We start from the raw sequence: 17,007 nt of genomic DNA, 5'->3' as shown, positions 1-17,007 counted from the left end.
TCCCTCCCTCCCTCCCTCCCTCCCTCTCTCTCTCTCTCTCTCTCTCTGTGTGTGTGTGTGAGAGAGAGAGTGTGTGTGTGCTTATGTTCCTGTTGGAAGTAGATGCATGTGTCAGGCAGATGCTGTACAGAATAGTTTTATATGAACTTGACACAAGCTAAAGTCGTCTGAGAGGAGGGAGTCTCCATAAGACTGAGCTGTAGGCAAGCCTGTAAGGCATTTTCTTAGTCACTGATAGTGGATGACCCAGCATATTGTGTGTAGTGCCTCCCTGGGCTGGTGGTCCTGGGTTTTGTAAAAAAAAAAAAAAAAGGTAGGCTGAGCAAATCAGTACCCTTCCATGGCTTCTGCATCAGCTCCTGCCTCCAGGTTCCTGTACTGTTTGAGTTCCTGTCCTGACTTCCTTGCAGTGATGAAAGTGATATGGAAGTATAAGCCAAATAAACCTTTTCCTCTCCAAGTCGCTTTGGTCATGGTGTTTCATCACAGCAATAGAAATACATGCTTCCTGCCTTGTCTTTTTTTTTTTTTTAAGACAAAGTCCTTCATTGGCCAGAATCTTGCTGTGTAGGTTGGGCTGGCCAGCCAGGGAATCTTAAGGATCCCTCCAGCTCCCCCTCCTCAAGGCTGGGATTCCAAGTGTGCCACCACACTCAGCTTTTTATATGAGTTCTTAGGAACAAACTCAGGTTCTCATGCTTTCAAGGCAAGAGCTTCGCTCACTGAGCCATCTCCACAACCTCTCCACCGTCATTTTTAGCTAGACAGCTTAATGAGTAGAGAAGATTGCATTATTCATATTCATTCATTGGCTATTGTCATTCTTTGTCCTTTGGTGGTAGCAGGGACTGAACTCAGGGCCTGGCGCATGATGCCGATGAGCTGTCACTTTGCTGTATTCCCCAGGCTCGCTCATAGGCTAATGTTTTATTACTTATGCCCTCCTCATTGGTATCTCTTGACCACATTTTACTGGGGATTTTCCCCCTTGCAAATTGTAAGAGATACCTATATATACGGTCAGTACTTTGTCATTAAAGCTAGTCATTTGCTTTCAGCTTAAGGTATTTGTGATAAAATTTTTGAATTTGTGTTTTGTTTTCTTGCTGAAAAAAAATGCCTCCTGAGCTCTACTCAATTGACTTGTGAGTGGGCTTCTGAAATATGAATTTCCAGCTGCACATGTGAAATCTCTACACCATTAATTGTCTGTCTTGCTATCTTTTCTGCATAAGGCAGGGTTCACATTTTTTAATTCCTCATGGCAACCACCAGTACATAACATAGCGCAGAACATAGTGGAGTTCAAAATGCCTGCCTGCCTGGAATAAAAAGATGTTGTGTCTGGGCATTTGCTTTGAAGAAACTCAGTTTGGGATGGGAGATGAAAATGGGGCAAAGATGAAACAGAATTGGCCATGCGTCAATCATTGTTGAAAGTGGCAATGGGTACATGGAGTTCATTATACTTTTGTGCCTACTCTTTTGTACTTTTTTTAAATTTCCATAATCAAAGGGTTTTTTTTTTTATGTGTGTGTTTGATTGATTGGGCAACAAGAGAAGGAATCCTGGGATAACAATGGGGGTGAAAATGAAATACATATGCACCAAGACCACTTCTGCACAAAAATATCATGAGCCCCAAAGTTAATCAGCTTAAGTCAAAACCCCTTCTAGCTCAGTGTCCTCAAACTGCTCTGGAACGCCGCTTTTCTTTATATAAAGGCATTAAAAACTACCTACAAAACGGCGGGAGTGAGAGCCGGTGAGTATAAGACGCTGGCTGGCTCCAGCACACTTAACAGTGACCATCGATGTCGTTCAGTGATACACACCTTTGACAAGCTACTGCTGGCATATCATGACCCAACTCATGCACACATGTAGCTGCACATACAGAAGCACAACAATTCAACTTCCGGTCAACACAGCTGAGATCTCAGCTAAACACAAATCCTTGGCAGAGACCTTGTTAGAACGAATACTGGGAATTATGTCTCTGGTATCCAGAGAAGAAATAGACAAAGGGCAAAGCCTGAGCCTGGAGCAGCTGACTTCATCCCAGGTCCCCAAAGAGCTGGACCTCACATCTCAATGATATATTCAAGAAACCAGAGAGATGAAGACCTTACAAAATAGGTTCGAGTTTTTAACAAACATTGACATCATCCCTGGGGGTTGAAAAGAGTTTTTTAAAAAAATCCCTAATCCCTGTGTCTGAGATGGCTCAATAAAATGCTTTAACCTTGCAAGCATGAGGTACTAAGTTTAATCCCAGAACCCAGGCAAAAAGGCTAGACACAATGACATACTCTTGTGATCCCAGTGCTGGAGGGGCAGAGAGACAAGCAGACCCCAGGGCTCACTGATCAGCCAACCTAACCTAATTGGTTAGTTCCAAGCCAATCAATGATAGAATGCCTCAAAATACAAGGTGGATGTTTCCAAAAGGACAGCACCCAAGGTTTCCTCTAGCCTGCACACACATACGCATACAAATGCACACCATATACACATGTACCTGCACACACACATACAAACGAACATACATTCAACCACACACATATTTGTACCTGCATATACACACATGCACACAAACACATGTACAACCACACACACATTTGTACCTGCACATGCACACAAACACACTTACAACCATACAACATTTGTACCTACACACACAAATCAACATATACACACAAAACTACCTGTGTCTGGATCCGAGCCTCGTAATTGGATTTAATAGTCTGGGGCCATCCTAAGAACTGACAGTTCAAACAGAGACATACGCAGCATCTCTGCTGTAAGGGAAGATGAGCCGCCCGCCCGCCTGTGTGTGAGTTGAGGTTGGGTACAGTGAAGGACAGGGAAACAAAGACCAAAGCCAGAGTCCCCACAAGAGCCTCCTTAATGCTAATTCAGTCATGTGGCCTCCAGCTGTGCCTCACACCAGATAAAGCCGGTCCTAACAAAGTCTCACCATTCTCTCCTTGTTCTGCAGGAGAATGACATCTGTAGTAATTCCCAGGAGTAAGGCTTGCTACTAACTCCAGGATGCATCCATGCCAATGTTCTAAGGAATATGAGAGCAATGAAGCTTGTCTCTGGGCTTTGGTCTTAGGGGGAGAAAAGGAGCTGGCTGAGTGATGATGGGCCATGGGGAAGAAGCCAGGCATTCTGTCTCCCAGCGCTCCAGCCGCTCCTCAGAGTGACTGAATCACACCCAGTGCAGCAGTCTCATTTCGTGAAGTTACTGCAGCATCTTTTGGGGGGAGGAGGAGGCAAGGCACTTCCATTTAACCACTTGAGCTGGGATGATCTACTGACTGGCCGTCTAGCTGCCCACTGGGCTGAGCCAGCCTGCAGTGTGGACACATGGCAGTGCTTAGCCTGTCACACAAGCAAGGGATACCTGACAGCCTGCACTCCAGGGCACTCTCATTTAGCAAGTCAGCCTGGACTAATCTGGAAGTTTCTTTCCTTTAGCAAACACCACCTGGTCAGGCCTGGCCTTGCCAGAACAAAAGCTGGCCAGAGGCTGTCTGTCATGAGACAGCAAACACTTCAGAGTCAGGAGGGCAGAGGTCAACCACTCTCATAAGCAACACACTCAGGACTACACGAGCCTGCAGAAGAGAGAGAACAGCTGCCTTTAGCTAGTTCTGCCCCCCTCCTTATCACCTTTCTCCCATAGGTTTCAGCCCAAAACAAAACTCAGGAAGGTCTGATTTCTCCTCCGAGGATATGGATGCTTAAACGCACAGACGAAGGTCATCACATTGTTTTTACTAGAATAGTGAATCTCCGTGCTTGGAAAGTTTCAACCAAAGGCTTTGGGTGCCATCCCCCAACTCTTCGATAGTAACATCTATAAGGTCTTGGGAAGATCTAGGATAGGGAGACCCACAGTGGAGATGGGGAATCACAATAACAATGCTGGTAAACAGTCACATGACATGCGCATGTCCAGAGTGTTTCACATGTGTTAGCCCATTTAATCCTCATCACGGCCTTACAAGGGGTAGTGAAATAATAGCTACTAATAATAGTAATATGTCATGCATAACATAAGAGCCATATATAATGCCGGTGACATCATAGTAATTTATCACATGTGTGCAACATAACAATCACGAAGATAATCGTCTCTCTTTTTTTTTTTCAGATAAGCATGCTGAGAAGCTAGGTGACTTGCCTGTGTGGGTTGGCCCCAAGCCCAGGCAGTTGGCCCCAGTCAGGCACAGTGCACCAAGCACAGCTCTGAACTGCATCTTTCTAGTGCGAACCCCAGAGCTCCCTTCGAGTCTGCCAGTTCAGAGAGCAGCAGAACAGGGATCTTCGGAGTGTCCTAGCCTTGAACCAGCTCTTCACCCCAAGTCATGATGGTGCGTGCATTCTCCAAAAATAGGGTTATTTGGCTGTGCAAAGCTTTAAACGGGAAGTCAAAACAAGCACTTCACCCAGGGCTGATGGCCAAGGTCACTTTATCCCTCTGCTCCCCAATTGAGTCAACAGAGAAACACATAAAATATCGAAGTCCAACCTACGCCCAACCACCCCTCTATGTTACTGCCCGAGACAGCATTGGTCTGAGATCGGTAACCCCTCAACCTCACCAGAAGTGAAATCTGAAAACTCTCTGACTGGCAGCCATCCTGCATCCCCTGATACAGAATTATAGGAGCTTTTAAAAGCCTGAAGCTGTTGCCTCCATCTCTGAAAGTGTAGATTCCCCCTAAATGCTGTATATACTTAATAGAAAGGTCCTAGGGGAAGTGGCCAGGCACAGGGTCAATCCTCTGCCAAGCTAAGCTTACCATGTCCTGTGACTGTCTTTATTCTCCTCAAAACATCTTCATGCATCTGCCACAAGTCCTGACTCACAGAAATGCCTCATCTCCTGGGCCCTTAGGGAGCTGTCTGTCTAGAAGGTTCCTGAAGAGGCACCTTACTGTCCCACCACTGCTATGCTTCAGGAAGGCCACTTGTGCCAATGTACCCTGGCCTGCTTTTACACAGAGCAATAGCCGGAACCCTGAGCAGAAGTAGTGAGACCGCTGACAAGAGTATTTAAAATCCTAGTCCATGCTCATGTGCACGCACGTGTGTGCACACCCAGTCCAGAAGCCAGGGTGCACTTTGTGTTCGAAGAGGGCGCCTCTTCATTCAAGGAGGTACATGGCATGGGGTTGCGGAGAGGTAGCAATAAACAGAGAAGGGAATACTGAGGTTGCCTGTGGAAACTGGCAGGGATGAGAGAAAATAATCAGCCCACATTTGACAGAAGAGACAGCCAGCAGGGAGGACCGGGACCTGCCCATGCCAGTTTCCTGGCTCAGGCTCCCATGCATCTTGTCAGGGCCCACTGCCAGTTGGCAGGGAGTGGCATGAAGGGCCCAGAAGGGGAAGGCAGTGCAGAGTGGATAAAGAGCCACTCACCCAGCCATTTCCCAAAAAGTGAAGGTGCCAAATGACTCTGGAGCTCTCTGGACACCTCCCTTCTGCCTCAGTCCAGCAAGTGCCCTGAGAAGCCCGTGTGAAGCCTCACCTGTGTGAAGGAACCATCCTCGCCACACTCGGGGACAAACACAGCCTCCTGGGGCTTCTTGGCCTGTTCCAAGGCCTGAGCCCTCTCCAGGCGACACTTGCTCTGGCCAGCATCTAAACATAGAGAGGAGTACATTGTATGTTTCTCTTGGATTCCACACAGAAGCCAGGGACCAAAATGGCTGCCCCATGGCAGGAACACTGAGAAAAATCCTGTACATGGAGGCAAGGCAGCATGCCACCAGCATGTCCAGCAGTAAGAGCATGGTGCCTGTGTCCAGGGACACTTGCTCAGGCCACTGTCCTCTTAATGCTATGCTTAGGAAAATAGAGGAGAAGCATATTAGCCCAGGCTCTGCTTTTTTTTTTTTCTCCTAAATGTCCCTTTACTCGTGGGATGGAGGGAGGGAGTTAAATTTCCATTAATTTCCCCAAGCTTTACTAAAACTAATAAATCCAGGAACTGCAAGAGGAGCATGATGGTGCGTGTCTTTAATGTCAGTACTAAAGAAGGCTCTGACGGAAGGGCTGCAGTTAGCCTGGGCTACATAATGAGTGCCAGGCCAGCCAGCTAGCACTCTCTTGAGAAAATCAAATGTATGGGATAGCCTGCTACCTTCCTGCCTTTCCTATGATGGCTCCAGGTCACAAGGTCAAAACTCTACAGGACTCGGGAAAGCGGCACAGACAGTGTCTGAGGAGAGGCACAGGCAATGCTCTGAAGCCAGGAGGAGGATCGGAGCAAAGCAGAAAGCAAGCTCCACTTTAGGGGCTGGAGTTCCTCAGCTCTGACCATGTGCTGTTCTGCACAGACAAACCTGATAGTACCAGACCTGCCAATTTTGGAAGAGAAAAACGAAAGGCCAGATTTGTTATTGTTGTTGAATCTCCCAGTTTTTAAATGTTATCTCAAATACTTTTCGTGTTTTAAAGCAGATCAAACAAAACACTTCTGTGAACCAACAATTTGAAATCCCTATTCCCGGGCCAGCAGTAATGTACTGTGTCTCTGTTTTGAAACAAAACCACAAACAAACAAGACCCTGGCCCGAGAGCCCTTCAGCTCCTCGCTCCTCACTGGTGGCAGTATCTGAAGATCAGGGAAGTGTTCATTGCCAGTCTTCCTTCCCTCACAACCTGATGGGAGGTGGAGAGAGACAGAAGAGCAAAGCAAAGGCATCCAAGCTCCAGTGTGGGAGCTGTACTCTCAGGAGCCTTGGCCAGCCTGAGTACAGGTCACTCACCTTTGCATCTACCTCGGTGGACCACAGCCAGGGCTGGGTCACGGCACTTGGCTCGCTGGTACTCACACATGGACTCATAGGACCTGCCGTCAGAAGCGCAGATGGGCTTGGGCTGAGTCCTGGGGCAGTGGGGGTTGCACGGAGGGTCACGGTCACTTATTAGAAACTGCGTTGGGAAGGGGGGAAGAAAGTGAAATAGCACAGAGGTTAGTTTTGCAGGAAAAATAGGGAGAGACCCATGACTTACAGTCTTGGCTTGCCCTTAGTAAGTAAATCTCAATTAAATCTTAAGCTATAAAACCCTAGAGATGAAGGAGCCAGATAGCATGTCTAACCAAGGAAGGCCTCCGATATGCATCCTAAGGACACTAAGGACCTATTTACTGACCACAGGATGAGCCAACTGGTCCAAATGTAGGATCAAGTCAGTCTCCACAACTACCTTGTGAAACAGAACCCCTGACTGGACTAGTGTCACACAACTGTGAGGGGTGAGGCTCTCCTCACAGCTTAAATCTGTGGGAAAGAAAATCAAAGCTTTAACCTGAAAACCACGCATCCCCTCCATGCACACGGATGGCTACCACAACTACTATTTACAAATGCTCACCTCCAGAAGGCAGTCTCTAAGTTACGTGTGGGATACCACTGAACCCCAAATCTATCACCAAATCAATAGCATTGAACCCCAAATCTTCCCATTGTTCTCTAGTGCAATACCATCTGAGTGAATTTCTGTAAGGAAATTATTTCCTGTTTACAAAACTTGTGGTGATAATAGCCAGCTTGGGAAACACTGGGTCAAATGGAATCCTTTAGGACCGGAATTCTCAGACACCTTCGATAATAAACCCTCATGCACTGTGACCCTCCAAGTCAACCTCAGCATATCAGCGTCAGTCCTGGTTCCCTGACTAAAACCCTTCAAAGGTGTCCAGCTGCCATTACAACAGGCTGAGGGTGTTCCAGGCTGGCCATATGTGACCCTGGGCCCTTCCCTGGCCTCAGTGACGGCATGTCTGTGCCCCTTGCTTACCACTGGTTGCAAGGACTCCCCGCCCATCTAGCTAGCTGCATTTGAGGTGCTTCTGATCCATTTGCTCCCACCCTGCTCTGGGTTTGGGCTGCCACCATCTTTTTCAGGAGGCTTTGCCAACTCTCACAGGTAAGGACAGTGCCCATCACAACCGCTCACAACTCAGGCTTCCTCTACAGCTCTTAACGGTCTGAGATGATGAATTTGTGTGACTTGGTTGACAATAGGGTCCCCAACTTGGACCTTCAAGACAAGAAGGATTTAACCTGCTCTGCATGTAAACACATCTGAGCATCGAGCACAGTGCTGGACTGTTTGACTACTTGTGGAACCAATGTAGCCACGAGTGGTGCTTCTCACATGGAATTTACTCAGAACCGAGATGTCGAACAAAAGGCCTAGCCTCCCCTCTCAGACTCACATCACCCTAGGTGGCTCCTGGGATGCTCTCTCTTTGGTGCTCTGAGACCTGACTTCCTCTAGCCATGCCCTTCCCTCCATCGCAATACTGTGCACAGAGTTGGCCCAGAGCTCCCTCCCTGTCCTGATGTCACCTCAGAACAGAAGGTTCTTAGGAGTAGGGCTATCTCGTCTGAGGTTCTTAGCTTCTGACTTTGAGCTGGGTTTGGGGTGGGGGCGTGTTTGTTTAAGTCATGGATCACAGCACCCACACAAACACTGTTGGATCTTGGGGAAGTTGCCTATGTTTTGGGGCTCTAAGTTTTTCCCATCTTCAATGGTTGAGGAGACTGACATGGCCTTCCTTGTGTTACTGTAAAGATCACATTTGCCAATACCACCTCAGTCATATGTAAGTTTTTGCTCATCTTTGAAATTTAAACAGTGTGGTTTTCTTTTAAAGAGAACTCACCTAAGGAGAGACAAAGTTTCTTTTTAAAACGGCAGAGGTTGCCTTCTCTGTTCTGCTGCTCACAGAGGAGGACAGCTACAGACGTCATCATGGCATTGAACTACAGGCCATAAATTCAGTTTGGAAATGGCTTGTTCTGTGCCAAAAGAGACCCAGTGTAACTGTGCCAGAGACCAGTCTGACAAGGGGAGCACTCTGTCTGCAGACAGACAGGTTACAGAGCCTCAGAACCCCACCTTCTCCAGACCACGGAGTGATCTCGGTGTCAGTTGGGCTCCCACAAGATGCCTGTCTCAAATTTATTCACCCCTAAGGTACTATAAAAACTTCAGAGACAGCACAGGAGAGTTGCTAAAGACCATCTTCAATCAACTATAGACCTCGCTTTTGTGTGTTTGGGGAACTATGTGTATTTGTCATTGCTCTCAAAACACAAGACAGAGCTTTATTAAATGGGGCTTGAATAGTGTGACTCTGCCCTCACAGAAGAGATCATCCTGCATCCACGAACATTCAGAATGAGGTTATCCTTCCATCTGCTCAGGAAGCCAGTGGGGGACATTCAACACAGACCCTGCCCACGATGGGTTTCCACTCTAGAATAAGATGCCAGGCAAGCAGTTACCACACATCATGGGACCGGAGAAACTAAGAAGAGGGTGTGATCCTGGAAGCTTGCAATACTACAGAGCCACACTGTTCCAAATAACTTTTCCTGACAATGGAATGTTCTGTCCCCGTGCTATCCATGTGACATACAGAAAACGCAACTAAGAGATCAAATATTGAGTTGTGTTTAATTTCAGATGACTATGTGTGGATGGAGGCTGCCATATGCGGTAGCCCAGCCACGAAGTATACAAGCCAGGAGAAGGAGGATGGCCCTTAACTGTTTTTTCTGAGACAGATTCTCACTATGTCACCCAGTCTGGCCTTGACCCTGCAGTCTTCCTGCTCTAGCCTCCTAAGCACGCACTGCCTTACCCTACCTCAACTCAGGTTTCCCTAGAGCCAGGCTAAGGCTCATTAAAGTCTTAAATGACTCTCTTAAAGCAAGAGAGATCTCAAGAACAATGTCTACATTCTGAAAATGGTCAGTGGGTCGGTCCAGTACTTATGGGTCAATAGCCAGAATATCCCTGAGTTTGTCACAGTACAAACGAAGTCATGAAGGTAGATTTTTTTTTTCTCCCATCTTGCAGGTCGCGGTAAGTAAGAGGTGGAAATCATTGAATCAAGCCATGTTTATGATCAGTTCTCACAGCACACGGGAAAAAACTCAAAAGAACAGAGATAACCATGATGGGCAGAAAATTTGTGTGATGGCACCTCCCTGCCCCCAATGTCCCAATGCTTCAAACACTTAGCCATTTCCTTTAAGAATGAAAACTACAATTTTACCAAAACAAAACAAAACAACAACAACAAAAATAAAACCTCCTTCCTAACTGAGTCAAGAAAAGCAAAATAATAATGGTGTTAAATATGATTGCATAATATAGAAACCAACAAAGAGAGTCAGGACAATTGTGCAGCTGGAACCGTCTCTCCCACCCCTTCCCCCGAGGACTAGATAATTTCAAACATTTTGTGTTGTGCCCGCATTTGCAAAGTGGGACAGACACTTGACATACATATAAACAAATCTCCCTCCCTACCAGAAAAGCTGCTCACCAGGGACTGGCTCTGCCATGGGGAGGATGGGGGCAGAAGGACATCAAGGCTGAACCAATAATCCCTTCTGTCTGAAACACACATACTCTGCTCCCTGCCTTTTGGCTCCAGCAGAACAAAGACCCTGCTGCAGCTTCTGCCCAGAGAGACCACCCCAACACCACAAGCCTTGTGAGCTTTGATGGCTGCCAGGTTTCCATGACAGTGTAGGGTACAAGAAAGCCAGCCCAAGGATCAACCTGAGAGGAGATGTTCAACTCTTTCAACCCTTCCTATTACTAACAGTTCTCCAGCCTTTATTCCCCTACAATTTTATTATTTTATCACTATTGTGGTGTATGTGTGGGTGTGTGCAAGCAGGTACCCTCACAGGTCAGGAGAGGGCATTAGTTTATGCAGGTTCTGGGAACCAAACTTGGATCCTACGGAAAAGCAACAAGCACCTTAACCACTGAGCTTTTTCCAGCCTCGAACCCCAACTAAACTTCTAAACAGGTGTTCATCTGATAACAGAGATGTTTTTCTATTTTTCCGAGGTGTTAGAAAGTTAGCAGAAGCCATACTAAATCTCGTCAGAGGGTTTGGGATAATGGGGTCAACATTACAGATTACGAGTGACGTTTCTATTTGCAATAGCCTTATCAAAAATTGTAGACTAAATCGAAATTAATTCAATGCTTTTTCCCATAAATTAACATGTGGCACCTCTCCAAGTATTCCCTCGCAACATTTTTCTTTCATTTCCCTATTGTTCCAAAGCAAAACATCCTCAGCTTAATAGCTTTGAACGAGAGAGAGAGAGAGAGAGAGAGAGAGAGAGCACATTAAAATGAAGTCACCTATAAAAGGGCAACAATACCCCACTAGATGCCATAGAGTAACAACTAGAAGCCCAATTTTATGAATGAGTTGCCTCTTTTACATACCCAAACATTATAGGCCATTACCATCGCCCTACTCCCAGAACTTGACAGCAAGCTCCTAGTGCTAAAGATACTACATACAGTCCAAGAACATGGCCAACCCAAACTGTATCACTAAGAAAGAGCTAATTTTCCTGTGGTGGACCGGCGTTATGTCCGCTACCAGAGGAGAAAACTACTCATCAGTCTTATCCAAAAAGGAGCACCACAAACTACAATAACAACTGTTATTTAACAACACATGGTATTCAATAATGATGACGCATACTAAGACACGCCCACTGGTGTAACGTTGGCATGAACATTACGGAAGTGATCAAACGTTTTCTATTTGGATTTTAGTCCTGCTGTACAAGATAAAATCCATGCCCGGCCACAGTAGCAGGCCAAGAACCTGAGTCTAGATAGGTCATAGGCCCTAGAAAACCTACTACGACTATTATACCAAATGGGCATAGTATTAAACTGGCTGTGATGACACAGAAGCCAGACCCATAAATTAATAATACATCTTCAACTCTCATCAGAGAAGCTTCAATTGGTAGTGGATGGTAACTAACGTGAAGACTCATGATTAGTCAAGCTGCAGAGAATGTTCAACCCTAACTGGAACACCTAAACCACACTCCTTCCCTCCAAGGCTCCAGGGCGGAAAGAATCTAGACCCAGAAATGGCGGACAACTACAAAGAGACTGGTTTCTGGACACAGCAGGGAGGGCTGCACATATTAGCTCCCTTCAGTTATGACAACATGGACAAGATTTGTGCAAAATTAAGCCTGACTAAACACCAGCTTGGAGCTATCAGGTGGGCATGAAGTTATACCTCTAATTGACGTGTTTTGGGCAATTAATAGCTACTGGAAAAAGAATTCAGGTTTTGGTTTTTGTTTGGGTTTTAGCCTTTTTTTTTTTAAAGTAGTTCATCGTAGGTGGATCATGCTCCACAGGAAAGCCATGCATCCAAGAGTGTATATGCACTTATATCTACAAATTGGACTGATGGCTTTAAAAAAAATAAGAACACAAAGTTGGGTGGTAGAGAAGGGAATATGGTACAGGTCCGGGGAAAGTTGGAAGGGATGAATAGATCAAATACACATGGTACAAAATTCTCAGAGTGGGGTGCAGCTGTAATCCCTTCCTCTCCAACCGAAGGATAGATTGCCTGTTGCCACTTCTCTTTATCATCTGTGACGTCAGAACTTGGCCTTCCCATCCCAGGCTGCATCAATGAGACAAAGGGCAGTTTCCCATTAAAGCGTCACTCACCCACACACTATCAGATCCATCATCCACGTTAAACTCCACATCCCTGCTTCAGCCTGCTCTCCATCACCCTTCCCTGACCCCATGACCACTGACTGCATTTACACAGGTGCAAAGGAGGGCCCTGGCCGGCAGCTTCAGAGTGGGACTAGGAGATGGGGGAATGGAGATAAGGGAGGTCAAAGGGAAAGGGAAGCGGGCAGCATGCTGGCCTGCTTTTCCTCGGCACACCTCCACCACAGGCCTGACAACAGCACACCCCCATTAAAAGGCTTTTCACACTGCTGAGGGAAAGCAGACCCACACACCCTTCCAGCTGTGGGGCAGCTGGAACCACTTCTGTTGTTTTAGCCAGAAGAGGCCTGACCTTTGTCACCCCGCCACCACTCCCTCCCCAAGGGAGAAATTTAATGGTCACCTCACCCACCCAGCTAGCTTCCCTACTCCAACTGTGACCATCCAGAGTCAAGAGGTGACTGGTGAAAGCCAGAGAAAGAAGGTGCTTTCATCAGGTACCACCTCAGAGGAAGATCTGGGGCTCAACAGATTTCCAGATCTAAAAATGACTTGGGGTATCAACTTATATCTACCACATATATACCCAAAAACCCACACCCCATGCCAGCCATAAAGGCAATATACATATAGTATGGGTCGGGGCCTAGGTCATTAAATTTCCAATAGATTATTATTCTGAGTGAACGAGGCCAGACTCAAAATCTGCATAGGTAATGATTCTATTTCTGTGACATTCTGGAAAAGCCAAACTAAACAGGCAGAAATCGGATCACTGATTACCAGGAGGTTAGGGTAGAAATGCTCTCTCTCTCTCTTGATGATGGGGGTTGTTATACAGCTAGAGCTTATTAAAATTCACAGAAGGCCGTGCCTAAAAAGGAAGATTGTGCTGCAGGTAACTTATATGTCGGTAAACAAAAAGAAAAAAAAATAAAAGACACAAAACTAAATAAAAATAATTCCAAAGGATGTTGGCTTTGAAAGGCCTGTCAGAGCCCCTGCCACACTATTGCCACTCAGAGAAACTTCTAGAGACCTCTCCATCCACATCCTTTAGTCACAAGGCATCACACTAGGCACATTTGGGGTTTATGAAAATAAACAAGAACACAGGCACTATGCCCAAAAGCAAATCTACTTGCAAAGACTGACAAGGGTGCAGCCAACTCCACGGGAACTGCACTTTTGAAGCCTGCATCCAGGAGACAGAGCCCAGGTCTCTAGAAGACAAAAGGATACAACGTGTGAATGGGATATTGGAGATCCACAAGCCCAGCTGACTCTCCCAAAGAAGAGATGGGAGAGGGAAGAGGAGACAAGAAGTGAAAGAGGGCATCCTGTCAACACAGAATCCCTAGGCATCTCTGACATCCCAGGGCTGTGCTGAGCACTGGGGACAAAGCAGCGGCCTGGGTTCCAGAGAATCCACAGTCAGAGATGAATTAAACTGGAACGATTTGGAAGAACTTCTCAGAGAGGAGATTGCAGTCTAGGTCATGAAGGGGTTCTACATGTAGACAGGGTTGTCCAAAACCTACAGTAACGGATACAAGGACGTGAAGAGCAAACCGATCTCAACCTACGGTTCATAAATGACCTTGCATGGGAGAAGTAAGGCTCTAAACCCATGTCTACTATTACACCATGCAGGGTCCTAAAAACACAATGCTGCCTTTTGATTTCACCTTTAAACAGGTGACAGTCACAAGAGGGAAATAAAGGACAAGATCAGATATGAATTCTAGAAATATCCATCAGGGACAGGGAAAAAAAAAACGAGGTTGATTATGGCAAAGAAGAAATGAAAAGTAGGGAGTGTGTTTAGTCTAATGAAGTGGCCGGGTGTCATGGATAACAAGCATGGCAAGCCTGAAGCCTCAAGCAACCTCCAAGAACTGCAGCCTCACCACAGCAAGTAATGACTGGGGCTCAGTCTGAATTTCAGCATCCAATATGCTGCTGTCTCCCTAGGAGCCGGTTACCTAGGGCTGAAAAGCAAATGTACCAGGAGGAGTCTGAAGCAACCAGTGCTCCTACAAGCTCGAGAGACAAAGCAGGCATCTGCAGGGAAAGGGTCTCCTGCCTCGTAGGCAATATTTCACCGTTCCCTGTGGGGTTTCCATGAGGCCAGGAAAGGAACGTGGGGATGCTATTAGCCTGCCTTTTATTGGGTGAACAGGCTCACAGCTTCAACTCCCTCTGGGTTTCCGTCTTCTCTGTGCACCAAAAGGGCATCAGACTTTTAACCACAGAAGAAAGCATTTATTTTTGTTTCCTGCTCACATACCCCAGTCACCAAATACCACCCAACAGTATTCAAGAAACAAGAGCTTCAGAAACCCATGCGCCCAGCCCCTCTCATCCTTCAGACTCTTCTTCCACCAGTGTAAATAGAAACTCTTCTCATTTCAAATCAAATAAACAGAGGACTCTCCAGAACCCAGGACCCAGGTCTTTCTAATCCCATCAGACCATTAGCACTAGGGGAAAATAAGGATTAAGTTGATGCTATGAGCCGGAAGCCATGGGGAGGTCTTGTACTTGGGGTGCATCCAAGAGATTGTGAATTACATAAGGGGGGATTTGGCCTTGGGAGGTGCAGAGACAAAGAGGACCAGGAAGATGTTGCTGTGGGCCTGCTTGGTTCTAAGAGCTCTGCCCTTCATCCCTATGACACACACTGGCAATAAGGGATTGCTAAATTGGCACTATCTCTTCAGTTGGCAGGAACGGCTTACTCAGCCATGGCTAGGGCTCCTTACAAGGTTATCCTGAGAACCTCTGCAAGCGCCACCCAGTGATGTGTTCCAAGACTCCCCGGAGCATTACTAAGAAATAGCTATCGTACCACTGGGCATCCAAGGCTGCTAGCAACACTGGCAGCATCCTTTGTCCCTGTAGCACCATGCTGTATCCTACCATCACTGTGTTTTACTCCCAATAATATGTAATGTGTGTGTCACACCTCGGGGAGTAAAGGTTTAGTCAGGACTAGTGACCATGACTGGGGTTGTTCGCAATCCAGCTGGGTCCTGAGCAGTGACAGAGCCCTGCAGTTTGGAGAATTCAGAAACAGACAGTATTGTTTACACGAGAAATAGACATCTGATGAGATTCTGGGCTAAGTGAGAGGGATAGAAGCCAAGGGGTGTTGAAAAGATTAAAGACCCATTGAAAGACTCTGGGCACCTACAGAGCTGTCTCAGCCTACGTGACAAGACACACAGAAATGATATAGAGCCCTGTCCCCACCTCTGCATGAAGTCCAGGCTGCTCTGGCACCTGAATCAACAGCTTTACCGGCAGCTGGAGGTAGTTCCCTGACATATCCCTATACATTTTCAGGAGGTTACAATCAGCATCAAATATCCCTTGGGCAAAGGGAAAAGGTGTGACCTGTTTGTGGAAGTGTCTAAGTCACCTTAAAGTAAGGAATCAGAGGAGTTACTGTTTGAGCAGCTGAGGACCTTGAAATAATTGCAATTTGGAACAGATGTCACTATGGCACCATGTTGTAACCTTAAGTTGAACAGAATAGAAATGCCAGCAAGAAGAATAGTTGCCAAAGGAGCACAGGTCTACGTAACAGGCTGTGGGATTCGGACAGGCAGCCTTGGACATAGGAAGAACTTGCCAGAGGCCTGTGGAGAAAATCTTCAAGACATCCACAAAGGCAGAGCCAGTATCAGTCCATCCTTTACTGAATGCAGAGAGTAACTCTCCAAAATGACTACACGGGAAATGGCCATTACACTCTTAGGAAGGTTAGAAGTAAAACTGTCCTGAACGCCTCCATAACCCTCAATGCAGCTGAAAGAAAGCTAAGGATTGGTCCAGAGTGGGAAGGGGAGGACTGCCAGGGGTAGGAGTTGAACAATCTCTCAATCTAAAGGGACAATTGGCTGAACCTGTCCATGGGCTGAAGCATATGAATATCCATCTACAAACACATGAACACATGTGTGTGTGCACATACACAAATATTCATACATGCACAATCAAGAGGATGCTTGGGGGAAATCTGATAGGACTGCATTTGAAGTTTGTTTTCCAGACCTTGTTGACCTGTATCCTTGGATCTGTGCCCTTTAGAGTTGCAGTTTGGTCCCCAAAGTATGTGAAAAGAGATCATATTTAATGAACCCTCATGACACTCACAGAAGTCACAGATACTACTAGTCCCTTCTTCACTGGGCCAGTCATGCCAGGTGTGTTCCCACACCATGATCTTCCTACTGCCACCACTGGCACAGCAACAGCCCAGCCACATCCTGTGAACTGGACCATATACCCTGAAATACACTCCTTTCTCACCCTGCTTTTAGCCTCCATTTGGTTCTCTTAGTATTGCTGCTGTGCTTCTTCTGACCTGGGAAAGTGTGTGTGTGTGTGTGTGTGTGTGTGTGTGTGTGTGTGTGTGTGTG

General features: G+C 46.5%; 1 protein-coding gene across 2 annotated transcripts in view; it reads right to left on the bottom strand.

Annotated features, from left to right (window-relative positions):
- The window catches only part of Smoc1 (SPARC related modular calcium binding 1), a 153,622-nt gene that overhangs the window by 70,214 nt on the left and 66,401 nt on the right, over window positions 1–17,007 (bottom strand). For both annotated transcript variants that reach the window (XM_028789650.1, XM_028789646.1), the window contains exons 2-3: window positions 6,793–6,958; window positions 5,550–5,662 (exon numbers count right to left, since the gene is read on the bottom strand). In XM_028789650.1, the coding sequence (XP_028645483.1) occupies window positions 5,550–5,662; window positions 6,793–6,958 (279 nt within the window). The remainder of the gene's footprint in view (window positions 1–5,549; window positions 5,663–6,792; window positions 6,959–17,007) is intronic.

This window comes from Grammomys surdaster, unplaced genomic scaffold, assembly GCF_004785775.1.
Source record: "Grammomys surdaster isolate TR1022 unplaced genomic scaffold, NIH_TR_1.0 127, whole genome shotgun sequence".
Taxonomy (NCBI): domain Eukaryota; kingdom Metazoa; phylum Chordata; class Mammalia; order Rodentia; family Muridae; genus Grammomys; species Grammomys surdaster.
Note: the sequence above shows the minus strand (reverse complement) of the source record. Positions and strands in the feature narration are given on the sequence as shown.